Source organism: Limulus polyphemus, unplaced genomic scaffold (genome assembly GCF_000517525.1).
Source record: "Limulus polyphemus unplaced genomic scaffold, Limulus_polyphemus-2.1.2 Scaffold1603, whole genome shotgun sequence".
Classification (NCBI taxonomy): Eukaryota; Metazoa; Arthropoda; class Merostomata; order Xiphosura; family Limulidae; genus Limulus; species Limulus polyphemus.
In genome coordinates, this window is record NW_013667213.1 from 222,947 (window position 1) to 250,058 (window position 27,112).

Genomic DNA, 27,112 nt, shown 5'->3' on the forward strand with positions numbered 1-27,112 from the left:
ACAATTACATATAAGGGAAGCAACTTTTCATGTCCTAAGATAACCTTTCATTAATTATGAATTTACATAACATCCGTACAGGGGACGGCATTCCAACTAGTTATAAATAAACCTGTAAACTAGTGGAGAATATATCTATTCTTGATAGGGCAGCATTATCAATGCTATTTGTTTTTACAAATTTCAGTCTCAAACTGTTATATTATGCACTTGCTCACACATGATTTAAAGAGAGTTAATTGCACTTCGTAAGAACAATTCGCATATGGTAATTCAGTGGAGCGTCGCCACACATGCGAGATCTGATGCTATGGGTGACACGTTTAGTAGCTTATATATTTGGCTTAGGCGAATTCCCGATCATTCAACAGTACAGTATCTCAACACGTAGATTTATGGCTGTAGGATATTGCCATATCCACATTTGACGAAGGAAATTCGTATAGCAAGATGGTTAAATTGTATACAGGCAAAGGATATAACATGTGGAAGAAGAAGAATGCCTTCATCGTTTCATGGAAGCGCAAAAATTCGCAGTGGAACATTTATGACGACACATGCTTCGAAACCATTCCCTGTGTTAATTAATCTGGAACAAAACTACATGTCATCAAAATGAAAGATTACGAAAGAGAATCTTCCAAACTAAAAATAAAGCCGCTTATATGAAGCTAGGAATATCGCCTGGTATCACTTATCAAGATAATAAACAAGGATTTAAAGTTGTTGTAGAATTACATGGTAAGTTTTTAAAAAGCTTCCAGTCTAACCTCGAAATCAATGGCTATTTTCATGAAAAAGATGACCAAAGAAAGCAGAATCAATCACCGATATTATTGGCCTCGCATACCTGTCAAGTCCACTCCCCCCCCCCCGATACAAGTCTAATTACTTTTGTGACTTTGGGCTGCTAAAAGAATGCTCTTAGAAGTTAATATCTACGTCAGTTGGAGGGTTTGTGGCAAGTTTAAGATGTGTGATCTGAGACTGACTTTGCCGTCCTTCGAATAAACTTGTTGCAATGGAAATGGCAGTGTCGGGAAATGGTACATAATAATGGTCGTTACCCTAAATAAGAATCCATAAGGAAAGAAATAGTTTCAAAAGCACCACGGGATGTGGAACATCGGTCTTATGAGGTGCGATTAATTCGCTACATTCTAGCATAGATTTAATCTAAATGAGACTTTATTTTGTACTTAATCTGGTATTTGATATTTTCAATCTGAATGGCACGTTATTTCGCACTTGGGCCAAACTATCAGACCAGAGATCTCAAAGATGCAGGCATAGCTGTTTCTAATTCTGAATTGTCGGCAGTATCCACCGCCTACTTGACTGCCACTTTTATAACGCGCTTAAAGCTGAAAGTGCGTAACGTGTTCAACTGTATATTGCGGTCTTGAACATCAGACACTCCGATCTTTAAGTCAGCATGCTAACCTTAGGTCATGCCCTGTTCTGTACTTGATCTAAAACTTTAATGTAACAGAGTTTCCAGTGTTTTTACTTCATAAAATTTGACTTTTTTTAAATAATTTATCATCATAAATATAAATCAGTTTAGATCAAAAGAAAAAAAATCTTTCAAGTGCTTCAGCTTGTTTCAACTAAAGTTGTTTTCTTTCTAGCCCAACTCGGACCCCATCACCTACTCTACAAAATACTAATGACTGGAGAGAGCCTTTCACTATTCCAACTCATTTCTTCCCGCCATGTCTGAGAAAGGCTTTAGATGATAAACTGCCTCTAAGTCGATGTAATAAAGGCCACCTACTTGAAGCCATCTACCAGGAAATAGTCAGACACACTTTGTAAGAACTCTACACGGTCTTTATGTTCTAATTGTTGTATGAAGTAATTGTATTTGTTAGTTTGTAGTTAAGCATAAAGCTAACAATGGACTGTCTGTGCTGTACCCACCATGAGTATCGAAGCCCGGTATTTAGCGTTATAAGTCTTCAGACTTACCGCTGAGCCACTTGAGGGGGTATATCAAGTAATACTGAAAGATTTAATGGGAGTTGAAGTTTCTCGTGTATATATATATGCATAGAATGATTGAAGTTTGATTTGTGTATGTGTGCCACTTGCATTTTGCAACCAGCTGATGAATAGTGGCAAACTGGCGTATCATGTACGTGTTCATGCATGATGTATTTCAACCACAAACTCTAGGTAACTGTAGTGTCTACAATAGATTGGGTACATTACTTACGACCTTCGAATAAAGCAACATAAGTCCCCGAGTCAGTAGTAGTGAGATGTTTTTAACGTTAAAAAAATAACAACTATTAAATTTTTCAACATGAAGTGAACATGTTTAGTCGTATGTTCGTTGAAAATGCATATTTGTATACTAAATCATAATAAGCACAAAATATGTATACGGTGCTTATACTTTACTGGTTACACAGTTAAAGTTACAGACGCAAGACTGAAATATTTATTGTTTATTTGATTGTCTCCCTTTGGGTCAGCGGTAAATTCACGGATTTCCAACGCTAAAATCTGGGGTTCGATTCACCTCTGTATACAGAGCAAAGATAGCCCACTGGGTAGCTTTGCGCTAAAACAATAACGAAATTTTAGTCGTTGTGGGATATGTTTGAAATTATTTCATGTATTTTTAAGCGTTTGTGTGTGTGTGTGGGGGGAGTTTAATATTCGGTACATCGAAATACGAGAAAAAAATATCACGTTTGTTTGTATGGAAAGTTATTTTCATTATGCTGGTTCTTACGAAATCTGTGACGTTCCATGTACATGCTCTCAAACCCAATGAGGGTCTTTTTAACCAATTCGTTGAGTGTGTATGAAAAAAAACAACAACAAAGGATGGAATAATAAGTCGGACGAAAAACAAATCTAGATGTTTGTGGAAGTTGAACGCGTTCATTTTCTTGCTAGGATCTTATTCCTACTATCCAAGCTGAGCAACTCAACTTTTGGAGTATTTTCGATAAAACGTAGGTTGTAATTGAACAACTCTATTTTAAGACATATAAATATGCTAAGCACTTTTTAAATTTTCTAGTTTTTGACCAAATAATTGAAAATTTTAGCGTTTATTAAACATTCTGTGTTAAAAATCTGATTGAGTAAGGTTTTCTTGTTTGGTTGTTACTAACCACAAAGCTACACAATTAGTTAGCTGTGTTGTATTCACCAGTGTTTAGCATTATAAGTCGTCAAATTTATCGCTGAGCAAATGCGTGCTATTGAGGAAGGCCCCTGTCATCCGCCCAAGAAGGCAGGACTGATTGACAGATATATCTGAAATTGTAATACGATTTTTGTTAGGCATAGCTGCCAATTAAACATTTAATATTTTAAAACAGCGGCTAATACTTGTCATTCCTTTGTTAGGAAGCCATTTAGCTACAAGTGAAACAGTGAATGGCTTTCAGTTTTCATTTCAGATTCATGAGTCGTCTATACAAATACGCTTGTAGTGATCTCTCAGTGGGTTGGCGGTAAGTTTAGGAACTGCAACGTTATACTTCGTGTTTCGACTCTGTGTGATGGACAATTGTGTAGCTTTACGCGGAAGAAAACTCGTAAAACTTGCTTGTGGTGACTGTTAAGCCACTTATATTAAGAACATAATACATGTACCAATTGAAAAATATGTTACATATGGAATCTTTGATCAGAATCGATCACAAGCTGTATCCAATTTGTAGCACCTGCTAACATACCCTCGTTTCACGGGAAATGTTCAGAAACACTGAAAAGTGAAATGTCAAAAAGTATTTCCGCACGTTTTTCCAAAATAAGGTTATAAATGTTAACGAAAACAAATTTTATAAAATTGAATAAAGTTGTTTAAATATTGTGTGACAACAAGTAAAAGCTTGGAATGATCTATTCTTTCATTGGGGTGTGTCTGTGAGTCATTCTTGACGGATTTCGTAAACGTGTATATCACGACTCGCACTGCAGTGTATCCAGAGACGCTTTTTCCAAGGTATAGCTGGTTGTGCTTCTCCAGTTTTTCTATTCATTAATAAACTCCAGCCTATAGATTATTAAACCATGAATTTGATCAAAGAAAGTTCACCGATTTAAAGTAAACACCTAACCGCAAACATCTCGCACCTTTCAGCTGTGTTTATTATAATTGGACAAAAATACCCTTTATTTTCGAATTTTGTGTTTGTATGATACACCAGCGTATCTCAATACACGTACATACGCGGGGGGGGGGGGTTCCGAGGGGGTTCAGCCTAACCCCCTATTTTTTGTGGTGTTAACAAATTATGTTTATATAGTTATAGCACGGTTGCTTTTGGTATTCCCCGTTTTATACATAGTATACATTCTTCTGATGAAGCATTAGCATTTTTTTTGGCTTGAAATAGTCTCATGCAATGGCTTCTGTTGACACTTTGTAACTGGAAGCCCGAAGCCGCTTCGCATAATGTGTTGGCTTTTGATCTCACAAATTAGAACCCCCCCTTTCAAACATTCTGCGTACGGAGCTCTAGTATCCCTTAATTTTATACATTTTATTTAGTGTGGTTTTATTAATACTCTGTACTGTTTGCTTATCTATATTTATGACGTCCTATGATTAATTATGTTTGTTACTATTGTTTTCTTTCTTTTGATTAGGCTAATTATATAATGATGAATTATAGACACTTGTTAACAAATGACTAAACCACCATTTTTGTAAGTGTTATTATTTTAATCTCTACGTCCTTCACTTTGAAAAGTATGTTTTATTTTTAGTTATCCAACATACACACAGTATCAAGAGATAGTGGAGAAGTTATTACGAGCGTACCCACATTTAAAAGGAGATATGAGACATTCAGAAGCAGTGGTGAGTGACACATTAAAAAATTTTTTCTTAAATTTTACCTAAATAAGTTTCTAAATGTTATCGAAAACAGAGTTTTACACAATTGCTGCTAAATTAGAAACGTTTTTAAAGGATAGTTATATCAATGTTTCAAATGTGATCTAGCATGTCCAAAAACAGAGAGATATTTAATTTTTGTTCGTAAAGACAGATTTAGTAGATAGTGTGTTTGAATTGCGAATTCATGGGTTCATGGTTCGCGTTCCATTGCTTCAAAAATGTACCAAATCACACTATTTGGTGAGATAAGAGGAGCATCAAGAGTTGACGGTGGGTGCTGTTGACTAGCTGCCTAATCTCTAATCTATCAGTTCAAAATTAGGGACGGCTAGGCAGATATTTATGTAACTTTGCGTAAAAATTCTAAAAGCAAACAGACAAACTGTAAAAACGGTATTATGACCATGATTTCGTTTTTAGAAGTTGTGTCTAATTACGAAAAAATTACAAACTTCAGCTTTATTTTCCCGAAAGGGAGCCGAAGGCTGCCTGGAGGGGTTACCTGTTTTAACTGCGCACGATTATACAGTAGTGTGTTGTCTGTCAGTCAGTCGGTTGACACTAAAATGATGTCACATAATAGACGCTTAACGTTGCAATTTGTATTGTTTAAAACGTGCGCATGCCATGAGTCACGACAAGAATTATTCAGTCTGTAAGCTACAACACAGCATGACATATGAACTTCAAAACAAGAAATAAAAACATTTGTTACTCATAATTTTGGTTTTATTTACTCTTGAAACAGAACACTTTCGGGGACCGAGCGCAAGTTCATCTAGTATATTTATTTATTTATGTGCACGATGAAATTTATATATGTCTAAACTCAAACGAAACACTCGTATATCTACTTATGTTTACCCTAAAATTACGGATGCAGGTTTTTAAATAACCTTTTATGAACTATTTTATGCACCAAATTGCTTGTGAATACATGGCTTTGTTGGTTACAGGATTTCTAATGTGTAATAATGTAAGAGTCAACCGAGAAAGGTAAAGAAAAATACCGTCAATACTGCAGTAGTTAATGCACTGTATATATATACACACACAGATATAATATGGGTTTTTATGTATTTTACATAGAAGGTCAGGGATTTCACCAAATTAATTTTGGGCCAGTTCCCTGAAGTGAGTATTTGACAGACAAAAATATAAATTTACTAAAAATGATGCTCTCTGTGGACCCCCAACAGAAGGGAATGGCATTTAAAGAAGTCGACAACTTAAGGATTGTTGCTGTTTTGAGTGCGAAGCTACACAATGGGTTATCTGCGGGGAATCGAAACTCGGATTTTGTCGGGTTACGTCAGTAAACTTATCGCTGACCAACCAGATGACGTAAACATAAGATATTCTTCATTAAACTTTAAAATATATGCAAGTTTGATTGCTCGATACCTGAAATATATACTTATATTTTACCGCCAGGTGTACTGGAGAAAAACGCTTTCGCACAAAATGAGAAACAGGAGAAAACGAATGGATGGTGACATTCCAGAAGAAGTCTTGAGGAGGCGGACAAGAAAGTGGCTGATGTGTAATTCTGATGATGGACCATTCATTCTACCTTGTGATGATAACAGTGTTGATGTTAAACCTTTACATCAGGTTGTCACAACTCAGGCAATTAACCATAATGATTATTAATTGGTGATGTTAGTTTATAAGATTCAGTGTTAATGCTTATTCCAGGATTTCCATTCCTTTTTTGGTGAGCAAATGATACATACTTTGAACTAGTAACCAGGAATTTACTTCTCCCTGATAGCCAAAAACAAACATACAACAACTTTCAATATGTTAAAACCTAAATGTAATGACACAAATCACAAGTGCGAATTTTATATGTTTATGGAAGACTGATGCTAATTTGGCAGTCCTGTTTTTCTCGGTATAAATACGTGGGTGTGTACAGTTATAGCTGTGTAGGTTTTAATGTAAAGGCTTTTGTCTTACAAAAATTATTTAGACTTCAATTTTTTAAATAACAAAATATGATGTACAGGATTGGGAGAAGAGAAAAAAAAGGGGGTTTGGTTGGAGTCACTATTAAATTTGATTTAATGGTAATAGTTCTGAATTCATACAATGCGTTGTTATTGATTTTTACTTGCAAATCATTAGATACTTTATTTTGAAATAAAACAAATTATAGTAAACTGTAGTCAAAAAGGTTGCAAGACATTACGAAATACACTGCCTATATTTGAAAGTTTTACATCATAACTGTTTTACTAGACGAAACTGTGCAGTTTACTAATTAGAAGTTTCCTATAATAGCTGATAGGAAACTGGAAGTGGCCAGAAAGACAGAGTCATTACTTTAAACAAGAAACAATAATTGCAGCTTGTAATAAGATGCAACATAAATAACAAAAGTTATTTATATAGACTGTTATTATTCCCCTCTGCGTGTATGAAGTAAGATATTAAACTTTGTTCTTGTTGGATGTTTCAAAAAGAGATAACCCTAAACCAAAGCAATTCCAGAAGGTGGATCTTTCTTCTTGAGGGACACCAATGTTGTTGCAGGTTTCTCCTCTCAGTTAAATCAGTTTTGACATATTGAGCTCTATGAAACAAGTCATTTCATCATTTAATGCGTAATGTTTAAAAGACTGGAGAAAAGAACATGAAAAATATTAATTATATTTTAATTTTTCCAAACTTACCAGTCGGTTAAACAAAAGGGCAAGTCGATATGTATAGGTGTGTGTATGTGTATTTTTTGCACTGAACTGTGGCATTGTGGCAGAGGTTTATGAGTTAAGGGGTGCAATAAATGGTCTTCCAAATCAAAATAATCAAACTTAAAATAACTATAAACTAAAAAGTTTGTTCACATTTATTCAGGCCATGAATGAAGTGCATACAGAGACCAATTACATTTTCTAATTCTTTACGTATGTCAGAAAAAACAAACAAACAAAACATACAGGCGAAGGCAAAAGCTGATAAAAGAAATGTATTAGGAGTTGTTTTGTTTCGATTATTTGAATAACTCTAATTATATGGTGTATAATGTTTACACTGGCGAAGAATGGCCCGTTAAATCGCAATGGCTGTGCCATCACATCACAACGAGATTCATTATAATTGTAATCACATCGATCTTTACGAGCCCACGACGGGTTTATAGTTAGATGAATACATATATAAATAGTTAAATAAATGAACACAGAGTCATAACTGATATCAAGAACTAATATCACTTGCTTGATCACTACCATCTTGATCCCAGGTTAACAGATATGAATTATTATAAATTATTTCCTATAGCCAAGAAAGTTACACTAACATTAGGGTTTTTTTTTTCTTTTTTAATATTCAATAAACCTGAATTATTATATTTCATACACAGTATATTGTTCCAAGCCAGCTGTAACAGATAAAACCTGAGTCATAAATGTGATTTGTTTCAATGTAAATAAAATGCTCTTTTTTTGTTGGTCTGAAACGTTGAGTTTGTTTTCTACCTATACTCACACACAGCCAATTTCCACCTGTTTTGTTTTTGCCTGGCATTACCATGTACCTGACAGTACCAAAGCACATGAGTCTTCAGAGGTATTACACTTCCGGAATCAGCATCCTTAAAGGAGGACAATTATCTAACACTTTGATCTTTCCGTCACTTTGATCTTTCCGTCTTAGAATAAAGTGCTTATTGACGTGACTCACGAGTTTAGAGGTGCTGTTTGTTTTAGTGAATCAGAAGTTTACAAAATAAACTACTTGAAGTTACACAAAACAAAGTGCCGAGAATCACAGAGATTCATATGAAGAAAAGTCACTTATTTTGAATAAATAGTTGTTTAAACATTTCTTTAACAACAAGCAAAAGCTTGGAATGGTGTATTCTTTCATTGGGGATGTGTCTGTGAGCCAGGCTGGTTTCGGAGAATTCCACTCCTCATCAGTGACCCTGGACACTACCACCAATCAAATTAAAACACTTAAATACACCAGTCACTTATTTTATATTACAAACCGAGGTTTTCTTATTTAAACCAGAGAATATTTCAGAAGAATGCGAAAAAATCACGTGCGTGTGTAAAATTCGACAAAATACATTTAAAAGTTACGAAAAACAAACAAAATTGGACTTTTTTTTTACTGTTTAAAATTACTTCCAAACGAAAAAAATTTTTTTTAAAGCTTAGCAAGAATGTTAATGTATAGGAAGTCAATCATAATATTGGATTACCTTAAAATCCACACAAATAATTTAGTCACTACCGAACAACGCCCAACACAAACTGCATACGAGTGAGTTATAAGTCTCATGAAAATTGTGCAGAGAAAAAGGCTAAGGAGAAGGTTAGAATTATATTTTTAACAGGTTACAGACACCTATAAAAACTCGAGCATTTTCTAAGTATAGCTATAAGGTAGTTATGGAAAATGTTACTTATTTTTTGATTGTTTTAGAATTTTTGTGTAAAGTCACACAAGGGCTATCTGCTCACATCCGTTCCTAAATTTTGTACTGATAGACTAAATATAAGCAGCTAGTCAACAGCACCCATCGCTAACACTTGGGTTTTTCTTGTTTGATTGAAAAGTGGGATTTGACTGCAAATTCACACAAGAGCTATCTGCTCACAGCTGTCGTTAGTTTTGAAATGATAGACAATAGGGAATAAAGCTTGCTTATAGCACCCACCGAAAACTCTTGGGCTATAATTCTGTGACCGTTATTCTTACAGAGCACCCAAGACTCCAAAGTGCGAAGGGCGTTTTTGTATCATCGGATTCACAGTCCGAGCATGCTAACCACTAGGCCACGTCCTGCCCGAAAATTTTTTAAAGAAAATCTCAAAAATATATTTGAGCCAATGTTTGTCGTGTTCGTGTGAAAGACAGCTACAAGAATAGCAACAGGGTGTTTAATCTTTTTACACTGGTGAATGAAAACAATATATTGTCCTACATAGTATTACTAGAATAATGAAAATATTGACCTGTGAACGGCTGTAATAGGGCAACAACAAACACGTGGGTCAGTCGACAGTGCACATAAACTTTAAACTGAATATTCAAATTATGAATTAAACATTACATTTCAATAAGCTTCTCTATTTAAAAAAAAAAATCAAGAAATATGGTCATTTACAGATGGAACACAATAACTGTGTTTAAGCGAAATCAACGCCAGCCACACCCATCAGTTGCTATGGTTACTTTACACGTCTCGTTCAGGTTTAGATTGTGCGGTGATAAATGTTGTTGTCTTAAGTCTCTGTGTAAATAAATTTACGTAAAACTGGCCATGTAGATTTAAAATTGTTGTGTAAACTTTTTGAAATATATTGATTCATTCAATTACTCATTATGAAAGCTAAAAAAATAACTTTTTTCCTTACCTCATCATACATAAACTGTAAAGTCAAAGCGGACTTTCCCACACCTCCACTTCCCACCATGATAACTTTGTGAAGAGCCGGCTGACTGTTTTTAGGCTTTCCCATTGAGGCCCCATCAATGTTGGGTCTTTTGGTGCTACACGTACTTCCAGAAAAACAACGTAGTATTGTTGTCATTCTCCGTAAAGGCCGCTATCAATTCCGAAAAACAAAAATATCTGATAAGGACACTACGACATTACACCCATGGAGTGAAATTCTGCAACACAGCTTTAAAGCAGAAGTAAACACGTACAATTGTAAATTCTCTCTCGCTTGAGTGCGTTGCCAAACAGTCGTAAACACAATTACTATAGCGTTTCAAACGAAGAAGGTGGTTTAAGAAATACAGATTAGCGAGTGAAAGAAAGCTGTTGTAATATAATCTACCACGAAGAGGCTTATTGAGAGTTCTTTTGTTGTTTTTTAAAGATTGACGTGAACGATACAACTCTACTTCTCAGTCTGACAAGCCCCGAAGAAATGACTCACACTATCGAGAGAGTAGTCAAACAACTACAGCCGTCTGCTAGTATATGCCTATGCGCATGTGGCGCTAGGTGGAGAAATCTTTTGCTGATTTTGTAATACTATGCTAGACAGCAAACGTGAAGCAGTTATTCCCTTCTTTTTACTGAAGTATTTTTCCACGCACTTTTAATGCTGGTAATCAATAATATACATGCTTATACGTATAAATATATTCCAAGTTGATTTTGGAGAGAAATATGCTTTAAAAAGTATTACGTAATTTTTAGTAAAAAACAACAAAGAAACAAACACCTTTTGACCCTTAGCTCCTAGCTACAACTTACAATTATGTGGAACTGTTCTTGTGAATCGTGGTGAACAATAAAAATGAAATGTATAAATTTAAGAATCGCGGTCGTAATAATTTTCGAACATATTTATGATTTTTATTATTCAGTTTTTGCTTAGGTTTGCAAGGATCTAAAATTAAAAGCTCAGCTCGTTTTAATTTTCGTTTGTGAGCCCTGCTTTATACAGGTGAAATAAACATGCACTAGTTATTCTGTGAACATTGAAAAAAAAAAAATAAAGAAAGAAAGTGCTCCACCCGTCCGGTTGTCCAGGTGTAAGTCTGAAGGCTTATAATGCTGAAATTTGGGGTTTGATATCTGGAGTGGGCACAACACAGATAGCCTATTGTGTAACTTTATGCTTAAACAATTTAAATTGTTTTCCTGTGAATTTGTTTCTGAAAGCCTTAAATACTTAGAAAATGATAATTAAATCTCGTACTTTACTTTTATATTGTATATATTTAAAATACCACCAGCAGGTTTGAATAATCGTATATTTCTATTTTTATTGTGGTTTTTGGTTTGTAGCATTTTCGCGGGCCTGGCTTAGCTTGGCGGTTAGGACACCCAACTCACAATCTACGGGTCGTTGGTTTGAATCCCGTCACTAAACATCCTTGCCCAATCCAATTTGTCAGTTATTTTAGTTTAAAAACTTTCAAGCCTCTTCGGGGCTTGAAAGATAACCAGGGGCGGTCAGAAACGTTCGTTTCTCTTCGCCCCTCTCGCAAAAAAAAATAAAAAATTATTCAGCTTTAACGTGGAGAGTAAGAAATTTTGTAACATCCTCGCCCTTTCAGACATGGAGCCTTATAATGTGACAATCACTCAAGCAGCTCAAGAGTTGGCTGTAGTTGGCGTTGATTAGCTGACTACCCTCTAATCTATTACTTCAAAATTATGGCCCAGCATGGCCAGGTGGTTAGGGCGCTCGACTAAAAATCTGAGGGTTGCTGGTTCGAATCCCCGTCACACTAAACATGCTCGCCCTTTCAACCGTGGGGGCGTTATAATGTGATGGTCAATCCCACCATTTTTTGGTAAAAGAGTAGCCCAAGAGTTGGCGGTGGGTGGTGATGACTAGCTGCCTTCCCTCTTGTCTTACACTGCTAAATTAGGGACGGCTAGCGCAGATAGCCCTCGTGTAGCTTTGCGTGAAATTCAAACAAACAAACAACATGCTAAATTGATGATGCTTCATGTCTTATAGTAGGACTGGTCCTCTTATAGTAGGACTGGTCCTCTACCTTTCGTCTTAATATGAAAGTTGGCATAGACACATGATTTCTCTTTTTTTATGTGCAAATTTACACAGTGTGCTATCTGCGCTATGGCCACTACGGGTATTGAATCCCGACTTTTAGCGTTATAAGCCCTCGAGCTTTACCACTGAAACCACCGGCAGCTACATATAGCTAATGAATTGTTTTGTTTTTTTTCCTTGTTGAATCGTGTAAGATATGAAATTATTTCTGTGTGTACAGTCTCCTGGTGGATGTTTATCTCAGATATTTGACAAACAAAGTTTGCCATTGCAGGCCATTTTCCCTTCCCACTGCCTAAAGGAACAGTTCTTCTACTTGCAAAAACACGGGGTATCAGCTTGACACAAAGACCGATTATCCTAAGCTAACAATACCAGATGATGACAGAAAACAAAAAACACTTACATCTCTCTTTCCGTGGAATAACAGGAAAACTGGTAATTTTGCTATTAACTGTAAAATAAAATGATTGTATATAAGTGAAGTAAACAGGCTTACACGAGTGTTAGCAACACTAAACAGTTGCCATGGTTACTGTTCATGTCAAAAAGTGTAGGTGAGTACAGTTACTCTAAACTTGTCATGTAGCCATCTATAGTTGTGTCAAGCCTGTGTGTATTAATTAACCTAATGCACCAGGATGTGTGGATGGTATATTACAAAACTATGTAATATTATATCAAGTATGTGTGAATAATTTACCACGATAGCGTGTAGCTGTATATATATTGTTGTGTAACGTATGTGTGAATAAATTACTATGTCGCTACTTAATGTCGTGCCAAGATGTGTGTGGAAATGTCGCGAATCTATGAAATAGAAGACTTAATACATATGAATGAATTGTGGTACGTGATTTGTGATATATGTTTGAAGAAATTACCACGTAGTTATTTTATTACGTGCCAAGATCTGTAGATGAATTACCACGTAGTTATGTCATGTATCAAGTATGTGTAAAGGAATTACCACGTAACTGTGTAATTTATCAAGTATGTGTAAAGGAATTATAGCATAACTACGTAACCTGTCAAGATGTGTGAATGAGTCATCACGTAGCTACATACTGTGTCAAGATGTGGAATGAGATACCAAGCAGCTACGTACTGTGTCAAGATGTGTGAATGAGGTACCACGTGGCTACGTACTTTGTCAAGATGTGTGAATGAGGTACTACGTGGCTACGTACTGTGTCAATATGTGTGAATGAAGTACCACGTGACCACATACTGTGTCAAGATGTGTAAATGAGTCACCAAGTAGCTACGTACTGTGTCAAGATGTGGAATGAGATACCAAGCAGCTACGTACTGTGTCAAGATGTGTGAATGAGGTACCACGTGGCCACATACTGTGTCAAGATGTGTGAATGAGTCACCACGTAGCTACGTACAGTAACACCACTTGTTAAGAAATATAAAAGGCTAAAAAGGGAATCCTAAAATTCACTGCCAATTCAATTCACCTTTATGTTGCTTCTTAATGCACCGCGCGCGAGCACGCGCACAAGTTACCTAGCTTAATGATACAACAGGTATTTACAAAGATAGAATAAACTTACCCACGATTGAATAAATCATATAATCCATGATGTTAATTTGCTTGCACCTGTAGAATTGTTTTACAGTATTTAAGCTTAATTTGCAGTGCTTTCTCTGTATAATGTTTTAGTTCAAAACATTTCCAATCTGTGATGATAATTCAATGTGTAGACCAAATGTGCTGGTTATTTTTTACATCTAAACGTACTGCATAAAAGGTATTATTAGAGGATGTTTGTTTTTTTTCTCAGGACATATTTGCAGACTTGGTCTAAGGAAATGTCTTGCATGTTTCTCAAATTGTCCAGTAGGGATGGCTAGTCATGATGTTTCTAATTCTTTTAGGGTTTATGTCACTGCCTAAGAATGGGGCGTTGTATATGTTAGTGACTTTTCTCCATTTCAAGGCAATTTGTATTCATTTTGCAGGGGCTCGATGTTGAATTGTCTTTAGACGCTGGTAGTTTGTTTATTTTTCTATTGAGATTGCCATATTGATTTGTGTGTTAGAAGTAAAAATTTAAAGGAGGAAATATTGTAAATAGAAGTATGTCTTACATATTCATAACTATGGGGAGCCAGCCCCTGGAAGTGGGGTAGGTGGTTGGTTGTTATGGAAGCTTTACAGCACACAGACTGGAATTCCCTTTTATAAACATCTATAACCAGTATCCATATTCCTCCAAAAAGTCACTCCAACCTTGTCTAAATCAGTCTGGATTCATAAGGTAAGAAATATATGTAAAAATTCTAGCAAAATAAGGTAACATCATCCAGTATAGTTATGGAATGGACCCTTGATGTTTAGCAAACATGTCTTTATCATCAAAAATTTTTAACGGTGAATGACGAAATACGTATGCATGTTACAGTTGAATAATAGCAGAAAATGTTTATAAATATGGAAATTCGCATGTATATTCAATTTTAAGGTGGTGATGTTGAACATAGGTGTATGTTGCTTTGATTGGGGACACACCTATCGATGGTATTTTCGCCCACGCTAACACCTTTTCTTTCCCTCTTAAAGCACTTAATTTAGGCCAGATTTTAGATAAAATCATTCATATCTTATGTATAAGCACCACTCTATAGTTTTAAAGTGTTGAAACACATACTGTTTAATGTCCATTTACAACTACTGGCAAACTAACATCCAGGAGCTTTATCTCACCTTTTTTTTTTTTGGTCCTGGCTTGGTGGTTAGGGCGTTCGACTCAAAATCTGCCGGTTCGAATCCCCGTCACCGAACATGATCGCACTTTCAGCCATGGGGGCATTATATTGTGACGACCAATCCCACTATTCGTTGGTAAAAGAGTTCCCCAAGAATTGGTTGTGTGTGATGTTGACTAGCTGCCTTTCCTCTAGTCTATCAGTGCAAAATTATGGACGGCTAGCGCAGTAAGCTCTCGAGTAGCTTTACGCGAAATTCATAACAAACCAAGCCAATCTCACATGTTGTGTCTCTGGATCCAGGTTGCTATCGTATGATAAGTTGGGCGCATGCGCTTGGTTGGTGCATTGTGGATTCTCGAAATATAGGCATCATACTTAACACGGTGCATTAATTCAATTTATCTTCTGGCAAGATACCAAGTTAATTATACTTGTCATAAAACGTTAGTATTAGGCCAATTATACATATTAACACCGCATTCTTTATCTAGTCCCTTAGGGGCTTTCAAGACTTAGAAGAGTGTATATTTATAGTATTCCAACCACAATATGTTCTCCATATCTATTGCCGGCTGCGACTCAGTGAACACAGTAATGATGGGAACATTATTCATATAAGCCATTTCTTACAGAAAAGGCGTTCACACCGTAACAAAGTACCAAATTGTTCAAATTGGTTACAGGAAGTTTGAACTTCATAATGGTGCATGAAGTCGCGCGCCGCACACAGATGAGAGGTTGCTATTAAAGAGAGTCAACGTGAGGGATTGAAGTTTTCGGATATCGTCACTTACTTTTTTATCTCGTGCTTGGACCAAAAGGGTTTCCGTCTCTAGTGTTTATACAACCAAACTAAAGTACTGCGTGGTACAATCCACGCAGTCAGTATTTATTCATTCCAAATCCAACGCGAACATCGTACACATTATATGTCAACATTCCCACACGAAGGATATGCACACTTGTGTTTTATTATCAGTTAGAGGTAGAGCTCGGAAACTCCCAGATGTATAAGTCCGTTTTTTTAATGATAAACTGTATTTTTCGTTATCTTATATTTGTTATTTGTTTGCAGTTAAGCACTAAGCTACACAATAGACTATCTGTGCTCTGCCCACCAAGGGTATCGAAACCCGATTTCTGGCGTTGTAAGTCCGCAGACATACTGCTTTGCCACTGGGGGACTTTTCATTATCAAACGTGGTACCACTGACCAACAAATTCTCTATAGTTAAATGCGTGTATTCATTCATACAAATATAAATTGTAACGCCCTTCAGTGTAATTAAATAGCCCAGTTTGATCATTTTTAAATAAAGAATAAAGTTAGAATGTGTAAAAAACCAATAAGGTCATAAGTATATCTAGGTATATGGATGAAAAATATAGAGATTACGTTTGGGTGTTCAGTCGTGTCATGCAGTAAATAACATTACCGAAAGAGTAGACTAATAAGCATGGAATTAAGGATCACACGTTGGTTTATAATATTTTTTGTCATAATTTAAATTAATTTTCTACACAGGTATCCTTTCAGGACTACTAGACATTTTGAGACTCCCATATTTTGGTCCTTCTCACTATTACCTCATAAAATATTACGAAAAACACCTAATGTCATGTGTATTATTAGTCAATAATATCAGTACGTTTGTGCTAGTAATTAATGATACGCGGGGTAGAACAGTGTCAATCACATGGCAGGAGAAACTCTATAGACTGGAGCAGGTGACATCTAGTGTCCAATTAACTCGTAAAGAATATAGGTTTACTTTGTTTCATGATGATTGATACTAAGAATAGTATCATCCAATAACGTAAGCATTTTTAGATTTATTATTCATCTAATGTAAAAATTTGCAGACCTTTTAATCCTTCATTTTTTAAAATGCTTTATGCCTAACATTGATGACTATTTGTATTGTTAGTGTTCTTATAATCTCATGCATTATAATTTATAAACTTCACATCCTGAAATCTCCAGACCACACGTCTGTAGACTGTAGAAAGTAATAATAAAGTATATTAACCTTACATTTTTGCTTGAAGTTAAGCACAAACCTACACAAAGGGCTATCTGTGCTCTGTCCACCACGGGTATCGAAACCCGGTTTCTAGCGTTGTAAGTCTGTAGACATACCGCTATGCCACTGGAAGCTTACCTTAAATAACATATTATTCTCATATTTTGTAAAATTGTTGTAACTGATCGAACGTGTTTGTTTGAGATATAAATTGTTTTGGTTGTGCTCTGGTTTTTCACATTTTGCTTTCATCTGACAGTTTTGTTATAATTCAGTTTATCTGTTGAGTATTTAAGGGAACCCACAAATAAACAAGTATATTCAAAAACATTGGTGGTAGTTTACTTACCCACCTAGGTGATGGTGCCCTCTGGCATCCATCCCTTGCAGTCTATTCTGCCGATTTTTCTCCAGTCGGTCGTAATATATCCTGAATAAGAAATTATCGTTGAGCTGGAAGAATTACCTTTGAAATTATTTTCTTTTTCCACATACAAATATCGCTCAGACGGCCTAAGCCAATTAAATAAATCTATCATTCCTCCAAAGTTGAAAATTTTGAAATATCAACAATGATCTGACATTTCTAACACTTTGTATAGCAAAGCAAGTAATACATAGTTATGTAATATGTTAGGTCAAGTAAATATGAATGAATTATCAAATAGTTAATTGTTGTGACGAGAATATGTAAATTTATTAAAGAGTTATTAACATTAACTGTGTCACCATGCGTGAAGCTTGTTATACAACTAGATTTTGTCTAGATTTAAAATACCCTAAATTAAGGACACAATAAGGTAAGGATTCCATTAAAGTGAAATGATTAGAAAACAACTTTGCGCACAAAAAAAGCAATTATTGTAAATGCTATCAGACAAAAGAAAAAAAAAAACCAACAACAAAAACAAAACAAGATAAATGTAGCGCCATCTGTTGGCTGTTATATAAGGCTAAAAAAAAGAAGGTCACAAAATTCTTTGCTAAATTTTGATAGGAATATCTTCTTCGACGCAAAATATATATATAACAAAATGCCAAACTGCTAATATCAGAATTAAGATATCTCATTAAGAAGTTAGAATATACACTATGATTAAGCGTACCAACTACATAAGTATGTAAAGGCATAAAGGTGAAAACATAGTATTCAAATGTATTTAAACTGACTGTACCATACAGTGAAAAATAAAAGAACTGTTCCAGGATCTACAATATTATGAAAGGAGAAAATAGTGAACTGATTTATCTCACATTTTAATCTTAATTTAAAAGAAAATTGGAGTTTGCAACTTGAACGAAACATTATTTGCATAGGGGTTAAAGGACTAGATCAGAGACCCCTAGGATTCTGGTTTAGCCTTCCATAATTTTGAACTATACTAGCCAGAGGAAAGGCAGCTAGCCATGTAGCAACCGCGCCACAAGGAATTTGTTCGGCCCTTTTAATCCGAACAACTGGGTTGATAGTCACTTTTATAACGCCTGCAGATGAATGTGCGGAGTGTGTTCAGCAGCATCACGTCTCAAAATTTGAACTCTGACCCGGATCCTGATACGCTACTGGTTAGGCCATATTCGGCCTCAGTTCAAAATAAAGTTTTATGTGTAATTATCTGTAATATATCTTCACATCATAGTCTATAGGTGATACCAGAAAAATAAAGCTAATAAGTCCATTAAAAACCTTTTAACCTTATAAAGGGTTATTCGTGCATTCTATAGTTTAGTGGTTAGGGTGCCGAACTGTTGACCCAAAGGTTTCTGGTCCACGGTCCGCAATTAGGTGCTGTGGATGTGTTATACGAGTGACGGTTGATTCCCACTATTCAATTAGAGTAGCCTAAACGTTGAAGGTAGGTGCTTTTGGTTAGTTGTCTTCCCTCTAACCTATTAGGTCAAAATTGTGGATGACTAAGGCAAATAGCTATTGTGTAGCTTTGGTTGAATATCCGACTCAAATAGAACAGACCCCCAGTGGCACAGTGGTATGTCTGCGGACTTACAACGCTAGAATCCGGGTTTCGATAGTCTCTTGTGTAGCTTTGTGCTTAATTACAAACAAACAAACAAAACATTTGGGTGAATATCTGACTCAAACAGAACATTTCGTTCAGTTTGAAAATGGAATTACTTTGGTCAGATTTTTTACAATTTTTTTGCTAACATATAAAAATGGTTATTGATTGGAGGATTCGTTATGACACTGTTTGATCATTAAACTGCAAAACGACATTCTCTTCCATAAGAAAAAATGACTTTCTAAGTTCAATCTCTATGTGCTTATTCTTGTAGGTAGCACGTCTGTTAAAAAACAACAACTGTCGTTTCGCTGAAAGATTACTTTGAAATGAGTTTTTACTAAGCACATGGTAAAACATTGCCCAGATCATACTAGTGAATTGTATGAAAATATTTCGTCCACGGTTGTTATAATCTTGCAACTGTTGCCAACCAATTGATGTTTATAAGTCTTTAGAAAGTTCTTTTTCCAAGATGAGAGAAACCGTAAACACAAAATTTGACATTTATTGATTATTTTTCCAGGCATTTTGTGGCTTGAATATTGCGGGTGTTTATTATGTGTGTGTTTGATATGGCTTGAATATTTTGAGTGCTTTTTTGGTGTATTTGATATTGCTTGAATATTGTGGTTTGTTTATGAGGCGCACGTGATACACTTTAGAAAAATACTCTAAGCTATTTTCGCTGATGTAGTATGATAAGTTTTCTTTAAAATACTTTTTTCAGGAATTTTGAAACTGGTATGAAATTAAACTTCACCTTTTAGAATAAAGATTGATATAAAAAAATCCACCTCCTCAGCTTACAACGCTAATAATATACTTATGGTAGGCATATCACAGATAACCCTTTGCGTAGCTTTGTGCTTAAAAACAAACAAACAAACAAACAAACAAACACAGTCTGCATTCTTTTTAACTTTTACTTGTGATTCTTTTCGTAATATATTGATTATTTGTACCTTCAGTCTAAATGATGGTTCCAGCCATTCATTTTGGACCTGGTCCACTGATTTTTACTTGTGCCTGTATAAGAACTGAAATCTCTAACAAGAAGGCTTTTCTGCGGACAGTTAGCTCACTAACCGTACTGAATTTGAACCATGAAAACTATTATTTTAAAAACTGAATAACTCCAAATACTGGGATTAAAACGACAACTGGCACAGCGAAAAATTACGTTTCTTCAATCATGGTATCTTTCAACTTTATCATCTAAGCAGAAGATCTCTACAGATACTTCTTTCAGACGTAAATATAATGTTGCCTGGGAAAAAAACCAATCTGTACTCTGTAAGCTTTGGAAATTATAATAAGATATTAAGGTAGATGTAATAAACTTATCTTCACTGTCATACCTTTTATAGCTATTGCTTGTCTTGGACGAGTTAAAGTGAACTTTTTATACATAGTTGTTACATATTCAAAACATTTTTTGTAAGGATTTTATTCTCTGTAGTTAATTAAAATTTCTTTTATCTGGTAATGTCAAACTATCATATATTTCTAGATCAACTTTCGATACAGGACTATTTAAAAAAAATATGACTGAAAATCAAATTAAAACTTTCGTAATCTATCTCTTCATATCACAATAAATCCTTGGTTTCTGTTTAAGGAACTAATATTCTTTATTTTGAGCAGAAACACATCTGTGAGTACTGGTCTCAAACTTTCTAACACAACACCACTTACCAAACTAATTTATTCGCCACAAACTCCAATGCAATAGCTGTAAGATAATGAATGCATTACTCAAAGTGGCAAAGCGTGAAGTACCAAATGGCATGATAGGGGTTTGGTGTCATCATAGATGATCTGGTGTCACTGAATTATTAGCTCGATGACAATTTGGCATCACTTAGGTAACACGTAATTTTATGACGGTTAGGAGCTATTTAGGTAACAGTTGACTTGATAAGTGTTCTGTATTATCTGTGTAACTGGTGACTTGTTAACGGTTTGGTGTCATCTAGGTAACAGGTGACTTGATGATGGTTTGGTATCGTCTAGGTAAATGTGACTTAGTGACGGTTTGATATCATCTGTGTAACAAGTGACTTGATAACGGTTTGGTATCATCTATGTTACAGGTGAATTGATAACGGTTTTGTATCATTCAGGTAACAGTGACCTTGATAACGATTTGTTGGTGTCATCTAGGTAACAAATAACTTGTTGATGGTTTGATATCATCTATGTAACACGTGACTTGATTACGATTTTATTGACAATATAAAAAGTTTATATATATAAAGAAAATAATATTTCTATGGGTTAGAGAAAAGATGCCATTTTGCCCAAGCTAAATATGTTAGTTAAAGATCTTGCTCACAAATGTCTCTTGCATTGATAGAGAAATATTTGTAGTAAAGCTTAATCAATCACAACAACTATAATGAAGAAAAACAGGTTTATTATGATCATGGATGTGTTACTTGACTAGTTGACTATTTACATTATATTGCATCATAGGTATAAAATCACGAAGACGATTTAACATATATTATTCAATAGTTTACTACAGTTGATGCAAACGGAATATGTAGAAGTTATTAAATTAATCTACTGTTTGTTTGTTTGCAGTTAAAAAGAACGCTACACAATAGGCTATCTGTGCTGTGCCCATCATAGGTATCGAAACCCAGTTTTTAGCGTTATAAGCCTTCAGACGTTGAGTCATTGGGGGGGGGGGGCAATTAATTTCTATATCTCCTGATTCTCCAACATTTTAGTGTTGGTACCAAGAAACCGATGAGTCTTGTATCTCCTCACTGGTTAATATGATTGATATCATGAATGAATGAAACATAGTAAATGCAATGCAGTTTTTACAAGTGTGTAGTATAATATATTTCTTTTGTTGTTACGATAGGTTGTTATTTGATGAAACTGAAAATCTTTGGCCTTACTTTTCAAACTTATTCTTTCTAGATGGTCTCAAACATCTTTTATAAAGTTACGATCTCAGCTTCGTTAGTATATAACTAATGTCATATGTGTTTTGAGAAAAGGGGCAGTATGCTATTGGAACAATATGTTATTGTAGTAATCAGAAACACTGCTATGGCTTCTGAAACGTGTTAATTTAGTCTTTTTATATGTATCGGTATTTAGACTCGCAGGTACTAGGGGGCGCCACAGATGGTTATATACATAAGCACAGGACGGAACCGGCAGCTATTGTTTCATCACTTGCAGTAAAAAGCATAATAAAATGCTATGCTTAGAACATTGTATCATGTTGAAGGAGTTGTATCATTAGAATGGGGCATACCACCACAGGACCAATACAATATGTGAGCTATATAGAGCTGTTGTTGTTGTTGTCAGCAGATTCCAAGATACAGGAAATGTAGCCAATTACACAAGGCCTAAAGTTTCACAATCGTTATCAGGCAATGTTGCAAAGGTGTTGCATCCGATGTAACACTTGTTGCAGGGTCCATGCCATTTTGGACCAGTTTACTATGGTTAAATGTGCAGAGAGATTTGCACATACTCTCTGTATGTTCTACTATACACCACTCGGTGTGTTCAGATATTTAGTGTAAGGCGATTAGTTTCGAAAATGTTTGCATTGAAGTTCGTGGTACATGTTACTGTTGATGAAAAGTAGATGTTGTGTATCTTATGGACAGATGAAGCCCATTGCACTCTTCGTGATGTTGTGCCTACCCATAATTGTGTAATTCGGGTAATGATATCTTGAGGGTCATTCTTATTCGTGGAACAAACTCTTCGTGATGTTGTGCCTACCCATAATTGTGTAATTCGGGTAATGATATCTTGAGGGTCATTCTTCTTCGTGGAACAAACTCTTCGAGGCTTGACAAAGTGCACAGCGACTGGATAACTTTATTATGCGTTATTTCACACTATTGTCATACCATAGCTCCAACACTTTGAATGTGTTTAGGATGTTACCATTATGCATGATGGTGCTCCATCTCGTATCCAGCAATCATTCCTCAACTGAAGGAAACTATTGCAGTAAAGACTTGGTCGGTTCCTGAGGAGATTTTATCTACTGCAATATCCAATACCATTGTTAATCTGGAAGCAGTAATCGAAAATGGTGGTTGCTAAATTGAACATTTGCTATATTGACGCCACTAGTGAATCTCGAGAATTCAGTATAATGCACTTTTTTGGATCTCTTGTACATAGGGTTGCATAGTTCGCCCTATCGACTGTTTCAAATACCCATACTGACTTTATAACAACCCTGAGATATTCTTCTTCTTCATTCGACCTTAATCCAATCTAGTTTTGGGGTCAACCGCTCGGGTATTTGTAGCAGCCAAGAATGTTTACATTAGCATGTTCAGTGACGGGGATTCGAACCCGCGAGCCAAGCACCCTAACCACAAGGCTATGTCAAGTCTTCACCCTGTGATATTGTATGAATTTAGATAAAAGCTCTTAGCATGTGAACATGTTCTAGTTTCTTCTGATAAAGATACTTGTTTCAACCCACATCGTACTTGATCTCATCGTGTTTGAGGATCAGAATCTTAAATTCTACAAAACATAGTTACGTTTATATGATAATTAAGGTAATATATATATTATGTAGTTCATCAGCATATCATGTAGTCCATAAGCATATCATGTAGTTCATCAGGATATCATGTAGTCCATAAGCATGTTACGTTGCACACATACCTTTTCTTCTTTCTAATCACAACGATGTTCAGTGCCAAACATAATTTTAGCCCTAAGCGGCATACTTTGTTGTTGTTTTTTAGGAAACTAAAACGTTTCTATCTTTGTGTGTGTGGGTTAGCAGAGCAATATGACGTACCAGCACCCATGGAATAGGCACGGCTAGCAGAGCAAAATGACGTTACAAGTACTCATGGAATAGGCACGGTTATAACGGGAAGAACAATTAACCCAGAAAATATTATCAATTCCAACCTGGTAAGAACCGAAGTACTTTTTTGAGATCTGCAAAAATCATCTACTGAGGATGTTTTTTTTTTTCAGTTAACAAGAAACATTCTTTGCTGTGTTAATATTCGCTCTATCATTGGATCGTAGAACGGTTATTTGAAGTGAATGTACCACTGTAATAGAGCTTTATAAATTGACTCAAGGATGTTATCAGTGAAAAGTTTCTTCTAAAGGACTACTTGTATTTTTATTGACAAGCTAGCCTGTGTGGATAAAAACATTCCATTTTCTTTTTTTTATTCTTAAAGATTTTATAACAGAATATGTGGAACTGTAAGTCAGTTTCTATATGTATAGAAATATGTTGTTAGATTACAAGTTAAATTTTGAATTGCTTTTGTTTACATTTTAACAGTAAGATTTCTACAGAGATGCATTATTTCTAGATAGTTTTTTGGATAAATAAGTAGCTTACTACAAAATTTATGGAAAAAGAAACCCGAAGAAGAAGCAGTAAAAATACAAGTAAATCCATTTTGATGCTTAAGTGTATGTATTACATAGGTGTTTTCATTCCACGAGAAAGGTAACTCCCAACAAGTATAGCAGTTATAAAAACAGTCCCTAACAGTGGTATGCAAGACGGCAGACTAGCAAAGGGGTAACAGTAAAGCAAATGTTATATTTAGAGCAGCTTGCCGGAAAATATAGTGAACTGTGAAACTAGAAGGATGAAACGCGGGCAAAATCCCGCTTCTTCATGAAAGTAACGAATTCGAATTGATAAGTACTTATTGCATCATTTTTACTGAGCTGATTTAATATACCTCAAAATGACAGTCAGTTATCAATATGATGTCGCTTCTTCGACTTCAGGAGGGTTGATGAAACTGCTCTTCAGATGGAGAGGTAGTGTTTGGAAAATGGTTTATCGAGAACTCCTGGTGTTTTCTCTCAGTTATTTGGCGTTGACTGCTTTGTATCGTTTTGTGTTGGATGAACCAAACAAAAGGTAAGATTGATATTGATTAATTGGTACAAGCAATAAGATTAACCCAGAAGCTTCGGTCAAGCTGTTCTTCTCAAGAATACGAAAATTTTATCACGAAGAAGTATAGTTAAATAAGAATATGTAGCAGGAAAAATCAGATATTTAATTAAAATTTACTCTAAACCTCCTACATGTCAGCTTTCCTTTAAGCGGTATCACATAAAAACGACTTAATGTTCGATTCCTCGTTTCAATATTCTAAAGACTTAGGTATCTTTACTAAAGCTGGAGCTAGAAGATAAGATACCCAAATATTACCTTGACCCTGGACGACTGGTTTAATTATGTTAATGGTATATTAAATATCTTGTTTTGAATAAATTATGTTTTCGTTGTTTCTCGTTCACATGTTCAAAGTTTACTTTTCACAATAAAAAAACTATATTGCTTGTTTTAGCGCAGAGCTAATCACTGGATCGAACCCCGAACCTTAGTATCATAATCCCAGAAGTTTACTGATGTACCATCGGGGGACGAGAAAAGCAAACAAATAAACAATGTAACTGCTCTTCAGAAATTATCAACGGTCTCACTGAATTTTGAAATATTTTAAGCTTTGTTTTACAGGTGGTCTAGAAAAAAAGAAAAACTTTATTTACCAGCTTTAAGACGTTGTTTTGCAATTCGTAGAAATTTGTGGCTTATTTAAACTGTTCGTACCTATATATATATATGTGTGTGTTTGTTAGTGTATAAATATTTTCTTTTAATTTTTCTAAAATTTCATAGTACTGTATGTGTTACAAGTAACTGAAAACAACTGGATTATAAATAATGCTCCGTTATTCCGTTAGAGAAAATGACTAACTTCTGCAAATGCTTTAATAAATATGAACATTTATATTTTCAATCTGAACATGCAACACATGGTCCAAACGGCGAGGCAAGATCCACCAAATTTAGCATAATATCATCTCTAATTTTGAACTTCTGACAAAAATGAGGATAACCAGTCAATAGTAGCAGCTGCTGCCTACACGGCTACTTTTAACCAAATAGCTGAATCGACTGTCACACTTATAACACCTCTACAGCTGAAATTGCGAAGCGGTTCAGTAGCATATTGCAGCTCAACTTTGTCTTCCGATTTGCAACCCGGTGTATTAGCCATTAGGCCTCATTCGGTCCATGAACATTTAAGAGTACCTGAATAAAAGCATTTATTTGGTATTGTGAATTGCTATACCATATGATAGTAATAGAAAAAATACATTAAAGGAATTGTAAAAAGAAAATTGTTTCACAGATGGAAACTTTTCAAAAATCACCAGGTAACTTATTTTTTATTTACTAGAAAGTAACATTTATTTACATACGATGATAAAAGTTTGTTCTTTAACTTAGTTTTTAGTTATGCGTCAATCGGAATTTTCGTCACTAATCGGAAAAGAAATATAAAAAACACCCCATTCACTCTGGCATAAGAACCACTTAGTTAACTTTACATGACCTGTAGCAGGTTTTATGTATGGGCCGGATTCTTTACAATAGGTGCCTGTGACTTGTTGGCGATAAATTTCAACAATAAACAAATAGTACACAGTCCACTTGTTTTAAGATAATATATATTGAAACAAGTCAAACGTATATACAAATGCGTTACACTGTTGAATATCACAGTTGAATACAGAGTTTTAAATTGTTGTCTCTTTTTCGTTATAGTCCACACAAACTAGTTCAGTTACTTTAGAACATAATTTGAAAAGACGAATTATTCTTCCTGCTCTGCTATTACAATATAATTTGTGAAAATTGCACGCTCTTTATGTCTAAACTCACAATCACACAGTCTAGATCTATCTATAGAAGTAAATTTTCGACACTTATTTACACCCCAATAGAGGTCTAGAACGTTTCACACTCTACTAGATATTATGATGCAATAATACTCAATTAAACAAACGATAAAAACTCAGAAGGTTCTAGTAACATGACGCAAGAATTTATAATTAGTGAACTACATAAATTTATTATTCGTAAACAGTTACGTAAACAATCTTGCGGTAAACTATTGCGTTTAAAAA

General features: G+C 35.1%; 2 protein-coding genes across 2 annotated transcripts in view; one reads left to right on the forward strand and one right to left on the reverse strand.

Annotated features, from left to right (window-relative positions):
• Window positions 1–8,333, forward strand: part of LOC106464273 — a 14,743-nt gene extending 6,410 nt beyond the window's left edge. The window contains exons 3-5 of the mRNA XM_013924400.2: window positions 1,632–1,814; window positions 4,738–4,831; window positions 6,305–8,333. Coding sequence (XP_013779854.1) covers window positions 1,632–1,814; window positions 4,738–4,831; window positions 6,305–6,523 — 496 coding nt within the window. The 3' untranslated portion in view covers window positions 6,524–8,333. The remainder of the gene's footprint in view (window positions 1–1,631; window positions 1,815–4,737; window positions 4,832–6,304) is intronic.
• The window catches only part of LOC106464274 (ras-related protein Ral-A-like), a 26,906-nt gene extending 16,115 nt beyond the window's left edge, over window positions 1–10,791 (reverse strand). Inside the window, exon 1 of the mRNA XM_013924401.2 lies at window positions 10,243–10,791. Coding sequence (XP_013779855.1) covers window positions 10,243–10,419 — 177 coding nt within the window. The 5' untranslated portion in view covers window positions 10,420–10,791. The remainder of the gene's footprint in view (window positions 1–10,242) is intronic.
• Between the last annotated feature and the right edge of the window lie 16,321 nt (window positions 10,792–27,112).